Here is a 19,783-nt window from a genome sequence, read left to right as displayed (position 1 = left end):
CAAAACCAGCATAGGGCACCCTACACTTGTCAGGCTATAAGGCCATACCTAGAGAGATGTCTTTTGGAATAGTGTTGAGGTCGTGGCCTAGGTACTATATATCTTGAGAACCTAGGCTTCCCACTACAGCCGTGTTCATGGTAAACATCAAGTGCATGCCCTCCCTACTGAGCCACACAGCTGAAAGTTGTAGTTGGTACCCAAGGTTCTCAGAGTTTTCTTTTTTGGAACTCTGGGTGTCTATGTTTATCTCTATCCTGTGTAGAAGAGATGGTTGAAGGGCCAGTTACAGCGATCATCATGAAGCTCACATGCTCTGTCAGAATAGGTTTGGATGAGGCCACCTTTGGGAAATGGCTCTGACACAGCACAGCTGACTCAGCAAGCCTGCCTGCCTGGCACCCTCCACGCAGCTTAGCTGCTGCTTGAGTTCAGCTACCGCTACCGGTCTCATATTGTGCCTGGTACCACCCTCTATTCCCAGCACATCTTACAACTAGACCACTTCCTGTCTGTCAGTATGGGACTGCCATCCAGGGCATCTGTCTACCCAGAGACCCACAGCATGGGGTGAATGAAGCACAGAAGGGAAATGTGTTCTAAGGCCAGGAAGAGCCAAGCAGAAAATGAGTTCTGGTTACCTAGGAAATAAGACAGAGTAAGTTCCTGTACTCAAAAACAGGTCCACTGTGCTGTACTGGGATATAGGCTTTCATGGCCTGCTGTCAGATAACAAGGATGAATGCCTTGGACAGCCCAGGGCTCTGAGGAAATAACACAGGTACACAGTTTTCTCTCCCTTGTGATCGACACCATATATTGACAAGGGCAGAATAGAATCTCCTAAGCTGTGCAACTGTCATGTGCTACAGGAGGGCAGACCCGTGGTGGCAACCATGCCAGGCAAGCAGGTAAACATCATTGCCACAGCTGTAATAGAGGCATGTCTATGAAGAGCACGGACATAGGAACATCTCTGCTTTTTCTCTGGCCCAGATATGCACACAGGGTATGCCAGAATATGCAGCCTCTCTGGGAGGCTGAGCTATGCTTACTGCCCTGTGAGCTGGGAGCAAAATCTTCCAAAGTTCATGTCTAAGATCTGACCACTGTTACTGATCCCCACTCTTAACTTGTGGGTAAACAATAGTAACTTGCCAGGCCCTCATCCCCGGACAGGACTCTATGCTGGACCTATAACACCTACTGGTACCACAAAGCCACGTTCCATCCTTTCTGCTGCCAAGTGCTGTTCCTGCCCTGGTCTTGGGAGAGGTACACCTGTCCCGCTGGTACAAAGTCCAACAGCCCTCTGAGGGTGGTTATAGTAAAGATGAAAAAGAAGACTCAGAGACAAAGGTTAGAAACTGAGAGGGCTGTACAGTCAGTCAGTACTGCAGCAGCTCCAAGGTTATTAATTCTCATAGGCTTGCCAGGCAGTGGTGGTGCACACCTTTAATCCCAGCACTTGGGAGGCAGAGGCAGGCGGATTTCTGAGTTCGAGGCCAGCCTGGTCTACAGAGTGAGTTCCAGGATAGCCAGGACTACACAGAGAAACCCTGTTTTCAAAAACCAAAACAAAACAAAACAAAAATTCTCAAAGGCTTTATAACTTTATAGTATCTTGGGAAACAAAGTCACAAGCCAGCAGAGACAATGGCTGATGCACATTGGATATCTGTACCTATCTGGAGGCCTCCCTGTTTCTTCCTCCAAGATTAACAAAACATTCAGCCCCTCATCTTGAGCTTCAAGTGTATCCCCTCTTACCATTCCATGAGTCAGCATGCCAGAAAAATCTGCCAGCAGACCCTGGCCTGACTTGACTGCCTGACAGGCAGGCTTTCACAGAAGCAGGCTCCTGACAGAGAGGTGCCAGCTGGAAAGGGAGTTTGCTCTATTTGCCTTTCCCTGTGGGGCTTGTGTCCTCAATGAAGTATAGGCTTTGGGAGTTCTGTGCCCCTCAGCGCCTGTAGAAGCTGAGGATCCTTGACCCCACAGATGTGACCACTCTTCAGATGCAGATGTGGCCAATTGGTTGGGTACTGTCACTCTCCAAACAGGTAGGGTCCCCACAGAGATCCTCAGATGTCAGCACCCAGCTCTGCGCACTGCTTGTCAGAGATGTGGGAGGCCAAGGAGTCTATGATGTCCAGCAGCAGCTGCTGGCTCAACAACCGCAGTGTGGGCAGCTTAGAGACCTGCACAGATGACCAAAACTAAATGAAACCAGACTCCCAGGAGGACCAGGGTGGGCAGATGAGTCCTCTTGGGGCCCAGCCTGCTCAGGCCTAGGCTGTCTGAGGACAATGGGCAGTGGCCAAGAGGTGCCCAGGCCTGCTGGGGAGAGCTGGGACCTAGAACACTGGGGCCAGAGCCTGACCTTGGTGAATTGGTGTACAATGATGTGCAAGCAGTGCCTCTTCATGTCCAGTGCCTGTGTCTTGTCAGCCGCCTCCAGAATCTGCAATGGCAGGAACCATAAGGCCCTGCCCCAGCTCACCCACAGAGGAAGGCATGGCCTGAGGGTACTAAGCATTACCTGTAGCACATTCTGCACGGTTACATTCATCTCTAGGTTCTGCTTGCAGTATGCCTGCAGACGGTTGTTGTAGAAGCCATAGTAGTAGGGGGCTGCAAACAGGTAGCTGGATAGAAGTTAAGGTGCTGCCAAGTCAAAGGACGTGTTCACCTGCATTCACCTATCCTGCCACATCCCTTGTCCTCATGGGAACTACACGAATTGCAGAACCCAGAGCTCCAGCTAGGGCCCCAGCCAGCTTGTTCTCTAAACTGTTTCTGAACCATTTCAGGTTCAAAGTCCCCATTCAAGATCTAAAAATCCTAAATTCCCATGTACACATTCCCAGAATTTTTCCAGGCCCTCTGGTCCCATCAGGTACCCTTGCACTTCAGGTTTAAACACTTATGACAGAAAGCACAAGGAATCACTTTCTCCACTTCCTGCTTGTTGAACAGTAGTAAATAGCCCACTTGTCCCCCACAGTTGTAAAGGTTAAGACTCAACTAAGAAAACCGGAAAGTGCTCTCTCCTACTGCCCACCTGCTTGGAGCCCTCGAAGACCAGTAGGCCCAGTACCAGCATTTGGCACTGCTCTAAAATTAGGTACCAAGCCACCATCAGCTAGACAACAAAGCAACAGGACTCAAACATGTCTACAACTCCCCAGTGGTGACCCAGGAGCACCAACATGTAAAAGGATGCAGTGAGTCCTCGGGGGGCATGTTGACCTCGCCATAGTAGATGTAGCGTAGCATGGATTCAAAGGCCTGTCTGCTGGGAACCATTTCCCCAATGGAGATGTTCACCTGCCCATCCTCTGGCATGAACGACCGAAACATGGCCTCAAAGTAGCTGCAAACAGGAAGGTAGATCCCAGCTCTCAGAAGAAAGTCAGCATCAAGGCCCTGCCCTGCCCTCACAGGCCTGCAACATACCTAGATCGGGCAGCTAGGATGGCTTTGTGGGCTGGCCGTGGGTGGCCGTCTAGCAGTAGTGTGATGTCACAGAACTCCGAGCCTGCTCCCTCCAGGTAAGCCTTCATGTCCTGGATCAAAGATGTGCCTGGGGGGTGCAGAAGGACCTTGAGAAGACTCCCACCTTGGCCCTGAAGGAAGAGGCTAACTTGGGTTTTCTGGCCCAAGGGAAACCGCCTGTCCAGTGTTACTGCCCTGCTCAAAGTTTCCCCAAGCCAGGAGGGCCAGTCTTTCCTTCCTTCAGTCTTTCAGTTCACCTGGAAACAGCAGTTCTTGCTCTGGCCCTCACAGATGCTGCACCAATACCTCATCTCTTCCCATGTGCCCTGTCTGTCCAGCTCCCAGTCTTGTGCTGCATGTCCATCCAGCCTGGCTTTTGGACTATCATGCTAGTGGCAAGGGTCAGTCAGTACAAGCCCCACAGTGAGCTGGGCAGTGAAGGTGTTAGCAATCTCTAGTGGGTACAGTGAGCTAGACCATACACAGCAGCAGCTGCCTCACTTACCTAACTCCAAGACATGAGCTCTGACCAGCCAACCAGAGAAGGCACAGGTCACTCCGCTTCGTCGGTACCCACACTTGCTGGCACACAGCTTACTATTAAAAGCCCCTGTCCCTCCCAGTTCCTATGCCTGGGAGCACCTGAGTGGGTCACAGAGCCACCCTTACCCCAAGGGCCTGGCAGGTAAGTGGTTCTATGTCTCTCACCACTTCCCTACACTCAAGACATGAACTTCCTACCAATGTCCACAGGCTGATCGGAGGGCGTGCGAGGGGGTGGCTGCTGCTTCCGACGAACAATCTCTACAATCAGTGGGGATGAGAGGCGCTCGAACTCCTTCATCATGATCACCTGATTGAAGTGGGATTCCTTCACTATGAAGTTCAGGCAATGCTCCTGGGACAGACAAACACAACCGGAAAGTGGAGTCAGGCCAAGGCCCAGGCTGAGCAACAGAGTTTGTAGTGAGGAGCAAGCACACCCACACCACCCTACCCAAGCAGGCCGGGCTGGCGGGCGTCCCCAGCGCGTACCTTGAGCTGGCCCAGCTGCAGCCTGGCAGCGCTCTCACACACAAGCAGCACATTCTGCAGGTCCACAGAGGCTTCGATGTACTGCCGACACAGCTGTTCAAGGCGGCACAGCTGGAAGCTCAGCGCCAACTTGTACACGTCCATGATGAGCAGCACGTCCTCTACATGGCCTGCGCCAGAGAGTCCCTGAGCCTGCGGACCCCAGGGAAGGAGGGCCTGCGCCAGAGAGTCCCTGAGCCTGCGGACCCCAGGGAAGGAGGGCCTGGAAGAGCACCAAGGCTCCATCCGTGAACAAGATGCTCAGGCCTGCAAGATGGCAGCTAGACTGCAGGTCAACTGCTATTATCAAACGTGACTGGCTTGTGCCTCAGGCACATCTGTGACAGATCTGGCAGCACCACCTCTAGCTCTGCTGCCCATGCCCCACCTTTGTGCACACCACCCACGTCACAGGCACACCTTTCCGTGGGTACTTGATCTTGTCTGTGTAGAGAAACTGCATGAGCACGTCAAACGGCCGGGCCTCAGCCTCACGGATGGCCACACGTAACAGGGGTGGCCGTGCCCTGCCCACAGCTGAGCCAGGGGCCTCCTTGGGAGCTAGGGCCCCATCTTCCTCCAGCTTCTGTAGGAAAAAGGGAACTCAGGGCAGCCCTGTAGACAGTGGGCAAAGCTTGCCAGTCATGGAGGCTAAAGGAGACCTGACCTGGGCCAGCCACTCTCGAGCCTGCACGATCTTCCTACGAAGCCACCGGCTCCTTGCAGTGACAATGGCAACATGGCCTTGTACACACTCTTCCTTCTGCATAAAAAATGAATGGTACATGGGCAAAAACACAGGACCCCTGCTGCAGGGGACAGAGGTCAGCAGGCCAGGGCAAAGCTTAACTCAGCACATATAGCAGGTGAGGCTGGTATAGGTCAGTCACGTACCTCACCAAGCACAAACTCCACGTCACAGAACTGGCGGCCCTCCCATAGGCGCCCATAATCTTCATGCAGTGTGCACTTAGGGTAGCAAGAGAACTGTAGAGAGAGCTAGTGAGTAAGCAACAAAAGCCGCCCTCATCCCTGAGGCCTCAGACCAGGGCTCAGGTGAGCCCAGCTGAGGACTGTCCTCCTCTGGCCATGACCAAGAGGGCCTCCCACTTCAAGGTCTTTCACTGACAGAGGCTCCCAGGTTTTAGGTGGGCTGTACTCTTTCTAATAAACGTGGATCCAGAAATTCAAGCAACCCCATCCCATCCTACCCACCATTGAAATAGATTTATCCATGCCTCTAGTATGGCCCAGGCCCCTGTCCTAACCACCAAAGCCTTCAGGTTTGGAAACGGGCTGCTATGACTTCTCTGGAGCCCCCAGCACAGGACCCAGATTGGCCTACTGCTCTGCAGGTCTTGTGAGCTGACCTGCCACTCTCCTTTGAAGCAGAGGCTCTGCTTACCTCACTGGAGTAAGGCTCCCTTCTCCCTAGTGTTCTCCTGCCTACCTGGACCTACAGCACCCCAAAACTCTTCCCACCAGGCTGCTCAGAGATGCCACATCCCACAGGCTTAGAATCACTGTGCACCTTTACATAGCTCTGTCCCTGCTCACTGAGCCTATCTGCCCCATCAGGCCTCACAGAACCACTAGCTGCTCACCTGGAACCTGTACATTTCCCCACTGCGAATGTTGTTGTCCACAGTGCCCCCAAAGATGTACATGGCATCAGAGATGACAGCAGCAGCATGGAAGAGCCTCCCGCTGGGCAGCTGAGAAAGACAAGTAGACAAAGCAATGGGATGGACTGAATCTCCGACACTGGATCCAGCTGTGGCCAAGCTGTGGCCAGGTCATGGTTCCATGTGGCCATGAAAGAAGAAGGGCCAAAGATCTCAGTTCCTTGGACAGAGGTTTCCTGGGTGCTCCTGCAGGTGTGGAGGAAAGCTCGGGTTATGGGGTAGGGGAGGCAGAGGGTGGGGCAAGTTGTGCATTTACTCCAGGTTAATGGAGTACTCCAGAGTACCTCACAGAATGTAGAGGATACAGCCTGGGACTCCCAGAGCCATGTGTTGCTGTATGATCTGAGCAAGCTCTTCCAGGAGTCCTGCGCTATCCATCTGTGAAAGTTCCTGCTTCTGAGAGTAATAGAATTTTATTAAGGGTCCTTGACACTCACCTCTGATGCCAGGTGGACAGGCTGCTTGGCTGAAGTGGTGCCAAAGTCTAAGCCAAACACATCTCTGGACTTCTTAAAGCTGCTCCGCTCTTCAGAGGTTAGAGTAGATGCCTCCTCAGAAGAGGAAGCTCGCTCAGGCACCTCAGCCCCACTAACCTTGTTAAAAACATGCAAGAAGGTAATGAGCCATCATCCCTTCCAGAGCTTGCTATGGGTTCCAGAGGAGGGACAAGACATTGAGTAAGGTTGTGAGGGTGGTCAGAATGCTTCCCAGAGCTCTTCAGGATAGAAGCCCAGTGCCACAAGATGGAATGTGGGCAGGAAAAACTGAAGGCTGTAGTGTCTTGAAGGTTGCTCTTTTTGGCTATATGTAACTCAGGGAACCCAGTCAGGACTCACCTCACTGTCAGAGCTGGGCTGGACAACTTCCCAGGTCTGGAAGTCCACATCATAGCAGTGCAGCTCATTGGGCAGTGTATTGTCCGCTGCACCCCCAAACACATAGAGATGGCGGTCAAAGGCCACCATGGTGTGTCCATAACGCCGCTGTGGCGGGGGTGGGGAGCCCCGAAGCAGGTGCTCAGTAGGGATGCGTGTCCACCTGGGGCCATGACCATGAACCAACAGTGGGGTGGGAGCTCTGCTCTCTCACATGCTCCCCACAAAAGGTCCTCCTATGAAGTCCCCCTAAAGTGCTTGGAGTGTCAGCCCATGGTCTAATAGGAAGACCCAGGCCTCTGTGTCCAGCATCTCTTGGCCTGTTTAGCTCAAGTACTGGCCCTACCCAGCTTCGTGCAACCTACCATGGGGCCCCACCCAACTCCCTTTCCTCCTACCACCATAGAGAAGACAGCAGTGACAGGGCAGAGTCTCTGCTAGTCTGCTCTGGGAATGAAGCTGTACTGCTCACTGACTAAACAGTAGAGTCTCTGCCTGGGAGATGCCTGCTCAGGCACTAATGCTCCTCCCAGGACTTTCCAACAGATTCCTTTTCTGCTAAGTTAGCAGAAGAACCAAAACAGATGCAGGCTATTGCAACTGGCTCCATGCTGCCCCAGAACTTTATTCCCAGGATTTCTGGTGATTCCTTCTACACTGACTTGTGGGGTAACTTTGGAGTCTCCTCCCAAGCCTTATTCCCTTTCCTCTGTTAGTTCCAGAGTCAAAGGCTACCCTATCATAGGGTCCAAGGATAGACAGCAGCCAAAGGAAATAGCCTACATTACCCTGCCTATCTTTTGCTATCACATGATATTGGCACTGGCCACATTTGTTAACAGTGGCAATGAGCAAGCCATACACAGAGCAGGGGTGTCCTTTACACTCAGGACAGACATGGGACCCTGATTCAAGCCAAGTCTTGCTGAGCTACAGCCATAACCCAAAGGCCTTTCAGGGTCAAATACCAATACTCCAGGCTGTATGTTCCTGCTATATGTGGAAACTAGGAGATCACAACAGTTACCAGACATAGACATGAACATATTTAGTGTCCCTCAAGACCCAGAGAACTCACGTCTTGTCTTTGAATTCAAACTGGAAGAGGTTGTTGGTTATCTTGGCTCCACTCTGTCCTGAGAACACGAACATCTTATCCCGGCACACAGCCACAGGGAAGTTGCAGCAGGATGGAGGGATCTCACCACTCTGGGCCACCTGGGGTATGGGCACAGCTTAGCCAGGGCCTCCAAGGCCTGAGGCTACACTATCCTAAACTTGGAAATGAATAAACACAAAGAGCTTACAGCCTCACCACACCCACCCACACGGCCTAGTTTCAGCAGTTAAGGCTAAAATCATGAGCTTCCTTTGGAGCTAAAATGACAATTTCTAAAAGAGAAACAAAGCTCCAGGGGAAAGCGGTGAGCAAAACAGGGCTGTCACTGTGTTCACAAATCAAATCTGTCACGTGTGGCACCCTGCCCATCCAGGTCTCAGAAATTTTTTTTCTTCATTTGATTCCACTTTCATTGCTAGGGTCAAAGACAGGGCCTTAGCTCCACGGCCTTTCTTTATTCACTCATTCGTTCATTTTGGAGACAGGGTTGGTCTCAATGTACAGATCTGACTAGCCTAGAACTCTCTCTGTAGCCAAGGCTGACCTCAAACTCACTCTGTAACTAAGGATCACCTCAAATCTCCCAAGTGCTGGGATTACAGGCATGTACCTCCAACCCCAGATTATGTGGGTCTGGGGATCAAACCTGGGGCTTCATGCATGCTGCATTAGCAGCTAAGCTATATCCCCAGCCCAATTGGAGTCTCTAGTCAATAGTCGAGTTGGGCTGAAGGAAGGTCAAGGAGGAAAAGAGGCTAGGCCTTGGTAAGGGAAGAAGACAGCCTCTGTTCTTCCCCTCGCCAGCACCTCTCACCTACTTACCAGCTTCCTCTACCCCTCACCTCTCCATACTGCAGCCTAGACCCCAGTGCCCAACTTCCCACCCACAGAATGCTCCCTGCACCCCTCACCTCCTCCCAGCATGTGAGCTCTCGGTCTTGGAGGCCAATTGTCCACATGTCGTTCAACCTGCATCAGGACAGAGGGGTCAGGATCCTTTGGCCCTGAGCCTGGCTAAGAGGGACAGCTCTGGGAAGAACCATGTGTGTCAGGGGACAACTATGCCACATTTCTTGAAAACAAAAACAGGCATTTCATGGGAAGAAGGAGCTATATCAAATCCCTGTACTTGGCCCCAGATGCTCCTACTTCCTGCTGGCTCTCTGACCAACCAAGACAGAAGGAGCTTTACACAGAACATTTGGGGCAGTGAGACAGCTGAGGCAGGGAAATGACAACGTGTAGAACCTACTGCTCCACGGTGTCACTCTGGTTTCTGCAATGCTCAAGTTTAGACTGAGCACATGCTGCTTTGGTTATTGGACAAACACAGCGAAACTACTTTTCTGAAACAAGGAGGAAGTCTGGTGTGGAGGCTCACACCTTTACTCCCAGCACTCAAGAAGCAGAGGAAGGAGGATCTCTGTGAGTTGGAAGCCAGTCATATCTACACAGAGGGTTTCAGGACAGCCAGAGCTACATACATAGCAACCTTGTCTTAAAACAAAAGCAAACCATAAAACAACAAATAAATAGAGAAAACTGCAACACAGGAACTCAGTGCTGGGCTTGAGCCGAGATACTTCCTGTTTCCAGGCCCCTCCTGTAAGTTCCAAATATCTTCATCTGAGAAAATCAAGGGGTCACAAACTTGACTGGGAGCTCCATTCAGAAGTCTTACCTCCACACCCCTCTCCTGAGATACTCAAAACCTACCAGGGTAACTTACCCCAGCCTGAGTACTTAGGTGCCAAGAAAGCTTATTCTGCCCTTGAGGGCATGCAGAGTTAGGAGACGTGGCCAACTCCTCACCTACCTGGCATTGCCATCATAACCAGCAAAGACCCAGAGCTTGTCACTGTACACTGTCGCCCCATGGGCTGACCTGGCAACAGGCAACCTAGAACAAAAAGAAAAAAAATGAGGACTTCCCAGAAAGAAAGCTCAGTGCTGAAGAGCACTGGTTGCTCTTCAGTAGGCCTAGGTTCAATTCCCAGCACCCACAGGACAGCTCACAACCATTCTTGTAACTCCAATCCCAGGGGATCTGATGCTCTCTTTGGGTCTCCTCAGGCACCAGGCATACACATTGTGCAGATATACATGTCAGCAAAATACCCAAACACAGTAAAAACAAAGTTTTACATACATAAATACATACATACAAATTAGTATATGTGTATATATATTTACATATAATTTATATATTTTAATAACATAATATTTATATATATATATAACATTTTATATATTTTTAAAGATTTATTTATTTTTATGTATATGAGTACACTGTAGCTCTCTTCCGACACAGCAGAAGAGGGCGTCAGATCCCATTACAGATGGTTGTGAGCCACCATGTGGTTGGGAATTGAACTCAGGACCTCTGGAAGAGCAGTCAGTGCTCTTAACCACTGAGCCATCTCTTCAGCCCCGCCCCCCTATTTTTTTTTTTAAATAAGGAAAGCGGTCATCAGGACAGGCTGTGGTGCAGGGCTGCATGTGGCATGTGGCATGTGGCATGTGTTGAGCAGCTAAGCTCAGCCCACGTCTGTCTGACACTGGGGCTCAGAGAGCAGTGCTGAGGCTGTAAGCGAACAACAGCACAAGATGTGTAAGAAATCCAGATGCTGAAACCGGGAATGACAGCATGTCTGTAAATGCTGACACCGGGGAGATGAAAGGAGGAGACTCAGAAGTTCAAGACCAGCCTCAGCTATACAGCAAGCCAGTGGGCAGTGGGACTATGTGAGACCCTGACTCAAAACAAACAACAACAAAGAGAAAACCAAACGAAAGCAAACCCTCCTAAGGGGCGGGAACATGTCCCCGTCTGTAGGTTGCTTTCCTAACATTCAGGAGCCCTGGGTTTGATTCCCAACACCACAAAAAAACCCAAAAACAAACCAAAACAAACAAACAAAAAAACAGGCACGGTGTGGTACACCTGGAACCCCAGCACTCGGGATGGACAGGAGGATCAGATGTTCAAGGTCATCCTCAACTATACCGAGCAGGCTCAAAGCTAGCCTAGCCTACATGAGATCCTGTTGCAAAGATGTAGAGAGCAGAGCTTAACGACAGAGCTTGCCTCATATCAACAAAGCCTTAGACTCCATCCCCAGTGATGAGAAACAAAACAAAGTACAACCAAAAAAAAAAAAAAAAAGCCGGGGTCCACTCAGGCACAGCACCTTCCCAGCTGCTAGCACACTGTACTTACAAAGCAGGCAGGCTCCTCCAAGCCTTAGAGGAGATGCAAGCCTGGGAGCAGGCTGTGCAGGGGACATAGTGCCAGTTCCTGGCTTCCTGCCTGTGCATTCCCCCTGCCTAGCCAAGCCCTCACCGACTCAGCAGTGATGAAAATTAAGCAGTTACCGAACATCTCCCAGCCACAGGCTCCTCGTGTGGGATGTGGCAGGAAGCACATTGGGCTGAATACCATTAGGCCTCACTTACTATAAAACTTCTCAGCAGAATCTCTTACCTCCCTTCAATCTTCCACTCTGTCCACTGGCCAGTTGCAAACTTGTATTCAAAGAGGTCATTTTTATTCTTCAAGTTAGAATTGGAATAAATATCTCCAGTATAGCCCCCTAGGTGAGAAGAATCACAGTGAAAGGTTATATCTAGGGTACTACTTTGGTATTTAAATGTGGCTGTAGATTAAAAATGGGGGAGGGGGAGCTAGTTAACATATACAAACCTTCAGGAGCCAACTGCCCCCCCAAATTAACTTTGCCCTGGGCTCTGGGGATGCACAGATGAGCAGACTGATGTTTCTTGCCCTAGCCATGAGAGAGGAAGGACACAACTGGCCCCATGAGCTCAGGACATTAGAGAAAACCAGGCCCCTCAAGCAGAGGTACAGAGCACTCCAGTGGACAAAGTTAGTGGGAAAAGAGGACCAGCTGCTCAGAGAGCTTGGAGGCTGGAGGTGGGGGAAGCAAGACATCTGTGGGTTCAGGAGAGCAAGAGGCTACTGCTTACCAAAGACGAACATGCTGCTCCCATAGACTACAGCAGAATGGTGGTAACGGGGGGCTGGAGGAGTGCCGGTGGTGAAGGCTCTGGAGAGGCACAGGGTGGGGTCAATGAAGCCTTGGCCAGGCAATCCAAGCCTTGATTCCGCCGTGCTTTCTCTCTTCTCCCCCTGGCTCTCTGACCTACCCTCCCTCTCCTTTGCTTTTCAAGTTATGGCATTGCTGCACGTAGTCTAGGCTGGCATATGACTCATTAGGCTATGTAGTCTAGGTTTGCCTCAATTTATCCTCCTATCACAGTCTCCTCAATGCTGGAATTAGAGGGAGGTATCCCAGTGACTGCAATAATTTGTTAATTCGTTCAGACAGGTTATCACTATGGTGCCCAAGCTGGCCTCTAAATTATGGTTCAAGCAATCTTTTACCTCAGCCACCCAATGTAGGCCAGGGAGTCAGTTTTGGTTGGCTTCTGTATTTCAAAGGTGTCGTTTCTCTCATTGAACCCTTTAAAACATCACTAATTAGGAGAAACCAAAGTAACAGGCATTAAAATTCCTACTTACCTGCCTGGGGCAGGCCCTCACTCTACCCTTCTACTGAACACCTCTGAGAGGCCTGTCAGGAATTTCTTTGACACAGGGTCTCTGGCTGTTCTGAAACTATGTAGACCAGGCTAGCCTCAAACTCACAGAGATCCACCTACTTCTGTCTCCCCAGTGCTGGGATGAAAAAGCCACCATGCCTGACTCCACCTCCCCCACCACCACCACCACCACACACACACACACACACACACACACACACACACACACACACACACACACTTTTAAATAGGGTCTTATTATGTAGCCTTGGCTAGCCTAGAAGTCACTATGGTAGACCAGACTGGCCTCAACTCACAGAGCTCTGTCTGACTGTTGGGATTAAAGGTGTGAGCCACTGGTGATGCCTGGGTGGGACTTGTTTGGTTTTTGTTTTTTAAATCATTTGGAAGGTATTTTATAATTTGTTTTTTCAAGTAGGCAACAGAATTTGACCTGGTCTTGGTCTCAGGATGCTGGGATTATGAGCATGCACCACTATGCTCAACTTAAGCAATTTATTTTTGCTTGTTTTTTTGAGAAGGTCTTGCTATGTAACCAGGCTGGTCTCAGATTTATGAAGCTCCTGCTTGCCTCTGAACTGGAATGTTAAGTGTCTACCTCCACCATATCTGACTGTATGTGAATTTTCTGCAGTGTTGGGTAATGAACCCAGAACCTTGGACATGCTAAGAAGCACTGCTACCATTGAGCTACAGCCTTAGAACTTGGGGAGGGGGTCTTGAACTAAGGCTGTCCTTGAACTTACGATCCTTGTGTCTGAGCTTCTTGAGTGCTAGTGTTACAGGTGTAACACCTTGTCTGCCTTTCTTAAGCAACTTTTGACTAACAGTTACAAAGTTTTCAAAGTGATTTTCATTTTTGTCTGGTACTATGTACACACAAATGTGAATCCCTGTGTGCCACAGTGCACATGTGGAAGTGGAGAGGGCAGCTGTGCAGAGCTAGTTCTGTCCTTCTACTAGCTCTCAAGTTCTGAGGGCAGAACTCAGGTCAGCAGGCTTGCATAGCAAGTGCCTCTACCTGCCGAGCCATCTTGCTGGCAGTCAAAGTCATCATTAAAACTGAGAACGGGACCTGGAGATGGAGCTTGATTAGTAACGTGCTTGCTTAGCACTAAGCTTGCCTAAGCCTGCCTAGCCAAGGCCCTGAGCTGGATACCCAGTACCGGGCATGGTAGCAAGCACGCTGTCCCGGATCTCAGGTGCTAGATGCAGGATAAGACATCATGGTCATGGTCATCCTTACCTATACAGCAAGTCTGAAGCCAGTCTGGGGTACACATGAGATCCTGTCTCAAAAAACAAACAAGCAAATAAAAGGAAGGCTGGGAGACAGCTCAGAGGCAGAGTGCTTGCCTGGCATGCGCTAATCCCTAGGTTTTGTATCCAGCAAAGGAAAAAGAGATAAAAGAATCCATAGCAGTTGTATAAAGATCAAGTACAAGAAACACTCGCAGCTGCTGTGCAGGTGCTGTGCAGGTACCACAGGGGGACCAGGCAGAGGTGGGGGTCCTATCAGTTATGGGAGTTTGTTGTTTTTACTTGTTTGTTTTTGTCAGCTTGACACAAGCTACAGATATCTGAAAACAGGGAATCATAACAGAGAATATTTTTCCATAATATCGGGCTGTAGGCAAGCTTATAGGCATTTTCTTTATTAGTGATTGGTGTGGGAAGCCTCAGCCCATGGTAGGTGGGGCCATCTCTAACCAGGTGGTCCTGGGTGGTATAAGAAAGCAGGCTGAGCAATCCATGAGGAACAAGCCAGTAAGTAGCATTCCTCCGTGGCTTCTGTTCCTGACTCCAGATACCTGCCTTGAGTCTCTGCCCTGACTTCCTTCAATGATAGATTATGACATAGAACTGCAAGCTGAGGTAAACACTCTCCTGGCCAAGTTACTTTTGGTCATGGTATCTTAGGACAACAGAATCCTAAGACAGTGCATGATGCCAAGTGGAGCTACCCAGCCTGGCTCAATGTCCAGGGCAGTCACACAGTCTCCAGAGCCATGAATCCTCCTCTGTAAAAAGAGACGCCACCCCAGAAGGCTGCTGGGGACCAAGGGGCATGTCCTACAGATTACAGAGCATGCAGCAGAAAGGGCTGTGTGGCACTGTGCTCCTGTGTGAGCAGATGACAGAGCAAGCAAGCCTAGAACATCCTGACCCTTGGGACTGTGTCTCCTATCAGCTGTAAGCTGCTGCCAGATCAGGTCTGCTGCAGAAAACACAAATCTGTGGCACCCGCAGAAGACAGCTAGCTCCTGTCCAAGGCCACACAGCTGAGGTTGTCATTCATGGGGTTTGCATGCTGCTTAATACCTGTGTGGGGTCTACTGGCATGAAATTAGTCCTATGACACAAAGGTGGGGCAAGAGGCTCTGCTGCCAGCCTTTAAGTGGAACTCTGGGAAAACTGTCCAAGCTGAGGCCTGTCCATGCCCTGAGATCTCACAGCAGCTCCTGGCCCAGGACAAATTCTGGTGATTCAAAGGTTCCCCCCAAGTTAGAATCTACTTACCACCAACTAGACCAAATGTAGCCTGTAGCTCACAGGATTTGGGATAATTTAGGATAATCGTTCTCACAGAAAGCCATGAGAAGGGAGGCTATCCAAGGCTCTCATGTTAGCTTTCTCCCTGGCCCTCCATAATGAGCTGCCTCTATCAGCCAGTGAATCCAGCCCAGTGATGCTGCTCTCCAGGACAGGCAGGGTCCTGGAGCCTAGGGGCCACCCACCTGCACCAGGAGCAATCCTTCACATCAAAACGCAGGAGATCGTTGAGCATTGTCTTTCTGAAAGGCAGAAAGAGAGAGAGTGTGTGTGGCAGCAGCTAGGATATTACAAGGTGTTACCTCAGCAGGATCATCAAGATGTGAGAGGGCATGCACCTAGGGTTGGAGGCAGGAAGGAGGGCCTGGCTCAATGACCTGTCAGACAACTTGTCAACATCTAAAGTTCAAAACTAGTGACTAGGTGATATGGGCAACTAGGTCTCCCACACAGGCAAGGCCAGCCTGATCACACTACCAGCAGCCCACTCAAGGGTCCAGAGCTGCAGTCCTCACTCACACCTCACCCAGCCTCCAGAAGTCCTAACCGTCACTGAACCCTTTCAAGGCTGAACTACAATGACACATTCTGGCTCAAACATCAGTGGAGACCTGCATGCTTTTCCATCTGCCGCCATCTGACATAACTGCATCAAAGGTAATTCCACTGCTCATTGGGCTAGCTTGCATTTAGTATGTAAGCTGGGCATATTACCAACTTGTTAATGTGGAAGAAAGGTGAACCAACATGATTTCAAGCACTCCCTCCAGGCCAGGCCTTTGCAGGGCATCTCTCCCTACCTTGCTCAGTCTATGCTAGGTGGCTACCTATCCTAACATTTTATGGGAGGGGAAGCATGGACCAATGGCCAAGAAGTCAAAGCTGAGATGCTGGTATCATGCCTCGTTCCTGCCCTTCAACCTCCTACTGAAACTTAGTGGCACTTGTTAAACAAAATTACGGGAGACCACTGTTTTAAACTAAGTTCCTATTATAGGCCTCCAAAGACCAGGGCAAACTAGAACAGTTACCAAGGTCAAATGTCTCATAAACCCAAGCATAAAAGCTACTGATCCCAAAACCTAACAGTTTTCCCTAAAGCCAGGAGACTGTAGGCTACCTGAGTTGGTGTCATAAGGAAGCTCCCATGCTGTAACCCTGAGGCGTCTAACTTAACTGACTGGGCTCCACCCCCACTGCCAGGTTTCCTTGCTCCTACTTTCCAATACCCAAAGTTGCTACTGCCCAGAAGAAACTCCTCTTTCAACTCTTAATGGAGGATGCCCTGATTTATCATAAGTCACAGCCAAATAGATGTGTATCTGACCTTCTCTAACTTTTCTCTTGAAACTGCACACCGAAACCATTTCTGCTTATCACCACACAGTTGTCTACCTGCTCCAGAAGATACTGAGGACAGCAGTCCTCGCGTCCTACCCACCCTATGCTAGACACCAGTCTTTTTTGGTATAGGATTTCTTACTAAGGCTTGTCCTTTTCTTTTACTCAGTAAACAGGTCCATCGTGGCACTGTTGTAGGGAACTGAGTATGGAAATAGATCACAGCCAACACCAGGGGGCAAGTGGCACTAGTAAGAGGTAAGAGGGTACAAGGCCTCATCCATGAGAACATTAGAAGGGAAACAGAAGCGTTCCTTCCACAAGAGAAGGAACAACATTCCAAAGGGCTGGGCAGCAAGGGAAGAGACAATCCAAATGCAAGGTCACCAGAGAGACAGGACAGCACTAACAAGTAGGCCACACCCTCCTATTAGGACTGGTCTTTGCACAAAGAAGATGGGAGACATTACAGGGCTGTGAACCAAGGAGCGCACACTCTGACATGCAGTTGTACATGGATCCCCAACTGCTCTTGGAGAAAGAGACTGTGGAGATGAGCTATAGAGTCCTTAAAATCTCATTTGCTCTAGATCAGCTGCCTCATGTAGTCTATAGGACCAAGTCTGTAGAACCTGTCCTGGGCTTTAGGACAGGTTCTAGGCCTAAGAGGAGGGAGTCATATGTAAACACATAACCTCAGTTTAACTAGTGGAAGTCTGTGTGTGTGCTTACCAGGTCATTTCCAGAAATACTATTTTCCAGGAGGTTAAAGCAACACGGCAATCTCCACCAAAAGCAAGATGTGTACAGCATCAGTAAAACTGTTTTAGAGGTAGTGAGATGGCTCAGCAAGTGGAGGTACTTGCCACCAAGTCTTGCAACCTGAGTTCAAGTCCTGGTACCCATACTAGGAGAAAGATGATTCCTGCTGGCTGTTGTCTGATCTCCACATTTGCCCCACTCCCCTACCCCCATCCTCCCATCCCTCCCACACACATAAGAGATGTTACAAAACAAGCATGTGGGCAAAGCCTAGAGAGAAGTGTAGGGAAAGAAGAAAAGTGCCAGCAGGGCTAGCAAGAGTACACATGTTTCTTCCAAAGCTGTGTCTCCTCATTCAAAACAAGGATATTTCCATGTACTTAGCATGTGCCTCCATTTGAATGCTGGATAAAAGGGCTTTAAAGGTAGGATCTTCCTCACCATAACATGGGAATCAAGTGCAAAGCACCGCACAGATGGGAAAGGCAGAGGCTCATAGGGCATGACTCCCATTCTCAGACAACAGTCTGTCTCTCCGTCACCATCCCCTGCCACCACTCCCATCAAAACAAGCAAACTCACCCGTTGTCTCCACCAAACACATAGATGGCATCTTTATATGCTACGACTGTGTGTTTGCTGCGCCTAGAAAGAAGGAAGGGGTGAAGGGTGGTGAGACTGGGACTCTCCTGGCTGGCACCTAACAAATTGGACTACACATGGTTGCTGCCCCAAGTTTCTCAACTGCTAAGATCTATAGAGATCTTTCAGTTTCTTCAGACAGCAAGGACACCGGACACACTGGGGACGAGTGAGACTTCCTACTCATACCTCACAGCTCAGGGACACAAACAGGATCCTCAGAAACACGCCTCTGGTACCTTGCCTAGGGTCACTATGGTGCTACTCCCTGGGAACTCAGCTTTGGGAACAACCAATCCATACTCCAGTACATCAAACGGGATCTCGCCCCTAGAGCCCGTCCTGAGACTTCAGCTCTCGTCCCTACTATCAGTGCCTTCAGGATCCCTTGAACACTGTCGTACCGTGCGCCTACGAATTCGTCGCAGGGCGGGAGGCGCCGCCAGCGATGCACTGTTTCGAAGGGTCCAAAGTTGAGCGTCAGGTACTCGACACTGTCTGAGCAGCTGTGGTCAAAGTCCACGCTCGGAGCCACCTTGGAGCGCACCCCTCCTGTCAAGGCCCCGGGCCCAATGGGGCCTCCAGAGCCTCCGGAGCCGGCCATCCCGGGTTCAGTCCGGATAGGCCACCAGGTTGCGGAATTCACGGCCACCGCCTGGGCAGAGCGAAAGGACCACACTTCCCAGAGAGCCCTGCGCCCCTGGTGTAGCACTTCCGGCCAGCTTGTCGGCCATCCCGACAAACCTCGCGCTCCCTGCGACTCAGAGAGCTGTCAAGGAACCTGGCAGCCGGGCTTCTCGTATTACCATATATCGAGCACGTCACATTCTGGAAAGTATTTCTGGCCAAGTCTTGGCTTGGGTTTCCCCTTTCAAGAAACGCAGTCTGGCCATAGCAAGCCACTGACATTCTCAAGGCAGCGGCGAGCTACACGCTCCCGGCATGCCTTGTAGTCGGGCTTTGCCATCTCCCGGAAGGTAACCCCCACACACACACCCTTCCCACGCCTTCCTCAGGATGAGGTTTGCAAGCGAGCAGCTCAATTGCCCACCTTCTGTTTGTGCCCCCCAAACCCGATCTTTGCTGCTCCCCCTCTGCTCTAGGCACTCTCATTGTCTGGGACTCTTGATGGCGGGCCACCTGTGGGTTCTCCGTTGATAGCAGGATTTTCATTTCTCTCTCCCTCTCCCTCCCTCCCTCCCTCCCTCCCTCTTTTGCGATGGGTTTTGAACCCAGGACTTGACGGGCATGCACTCTGCCATTAGGCTACACCACAATCCGTGTTTTTTTTGTAAGTGGTCTGTTGCCAGCTGAATCGTCCATGAAATGAAGATTCAGGAGCTTCAGGCAAAATGTAGTCGTGAAATGGACATAAAGTTAATTGGTCTAGTTTCAATTTTTTTGTAAGAGCTTATTAAATGTAAAATAGTAAAAGTCAAGAGCACCTTCTCAATGGCTATTCTAATTGTACAAAAAAATCGAGATATATAGAGTGGGACTGGATAGATTTTTGAGTGACTAATCCAGCAGAGTGTATTTGTGAGTTTATAACAATGAGGTAATTTTTGGTTTTGTTTTTTTCAGACAGAGTTTCTTTGTGTAGCTCTGGCTTTCCTGGAACTAGCTCTGTAGACCAGGCTGGCCTTGAA

At 50.2% G+C, this 19,783-nt stretch overlaps 1 protein-coding gene across 2 annotated transcripts; it reads right to left on the bottom strand.

Annotated features, from left to right (window-relative positions):
- Positions 1-1,594: 1,594 nt before the first annotated feature.
- Lztr1 (leucine zipper like post translational regulator 1) lies at positions 1,595-19,045 on the bottom strand. Of its 2 annotated transcripts, none has more exons than XM_034515196.2 (21): positions 18,539-19,045; positions 18,075-18,137; positions 15,575-15,631; positions 12,240-12,319; positions 11,737-11,845; positions 10,069-10,152; positions 9,164-9,221; positions 8,211-8,350; positions 7,094-7,295; positions 6,695-6,850; positions 6,177-6,287; positions 5,467-5,559; positions 5,240-5,335; positions 4,993-5,158; positions 4,534-4,703; positions 4,240-4,396; positions 3,460-3,586; positions 3,227-3,376; positions 2,543-2,648; positions 2,384-2,464; positions 1,595-2,201 (listed from the first exon to the last, which is right to left on the bottom strand). In XM_034515196.2, the coding sequence occupies exons 1-21, from the start codon at positions 18,736-18,738 to the stop codon at positions 2,085-2,087; spliced, it is 2,523 nt and encodes an 840-aa protein (XP_034371087.1). In that variant the 5' UTR covers positions 18,739-19,045; the 3' UTR covers positions 1,595-2,084. The 2 variants fall into 2 exon arrangements, with proteins under 2 accessions (XP_034371087.1, XP_076798662.1); XM_076942547.1 differs by lacking the exon at positions 18,539-19,045 and adding an exon at positions 12,658-12,749.
- Between the last annotated feature and the right edge of the window lie 738 nt (positions 19,046-19,783).

Source organism: Arvicanthis niloticus, chromosome 12 (genome assembly GCF_011762505.2).
Source record: "Arvicanthis niloticus isolate mArvNil1 chromosome 12, mArvNil1.pat.X, whole genome shotgun sequence".
NCBI classification, from domain to species: Eukaryota; Metazoa; Chordata; class Mammalia; order Rodentia; family Muridae; genus Arvicanthis; species Arvicanthis niloticus.
This window is presented reverse-complemented; position numbering and strand designations above follow the sequence as displayed.

What these genes read in the sequence shown, in the direction of transcription:
- Lztr1 (XM_034515196.2), bottom strand. Translation starts at nt 18,738, where the DNA reads ATGGCCGGCTCCGGAGGCTCTGGAGGCCCCATTGGGCCCGGGGCCTTG. An exon ending in GATCAAGTACCCACGGAAAG is followed by an intron (nt 4,704 to 4,992) that starts GTGTGCCTGTGA and finishes TCTCTGGCGCAG; the next exon opens with GCCATGTAGAGGACGTGCTG. An exon ending in ATCCTAGCTGCCCGATCTAG is followed by an intron (nt 3,377 to 3,459) that starts GTATGTTGCAGG and finishes TCCTGTTTGCAG; the next exon opens with CTACTTTGAGGCCATGTTTC.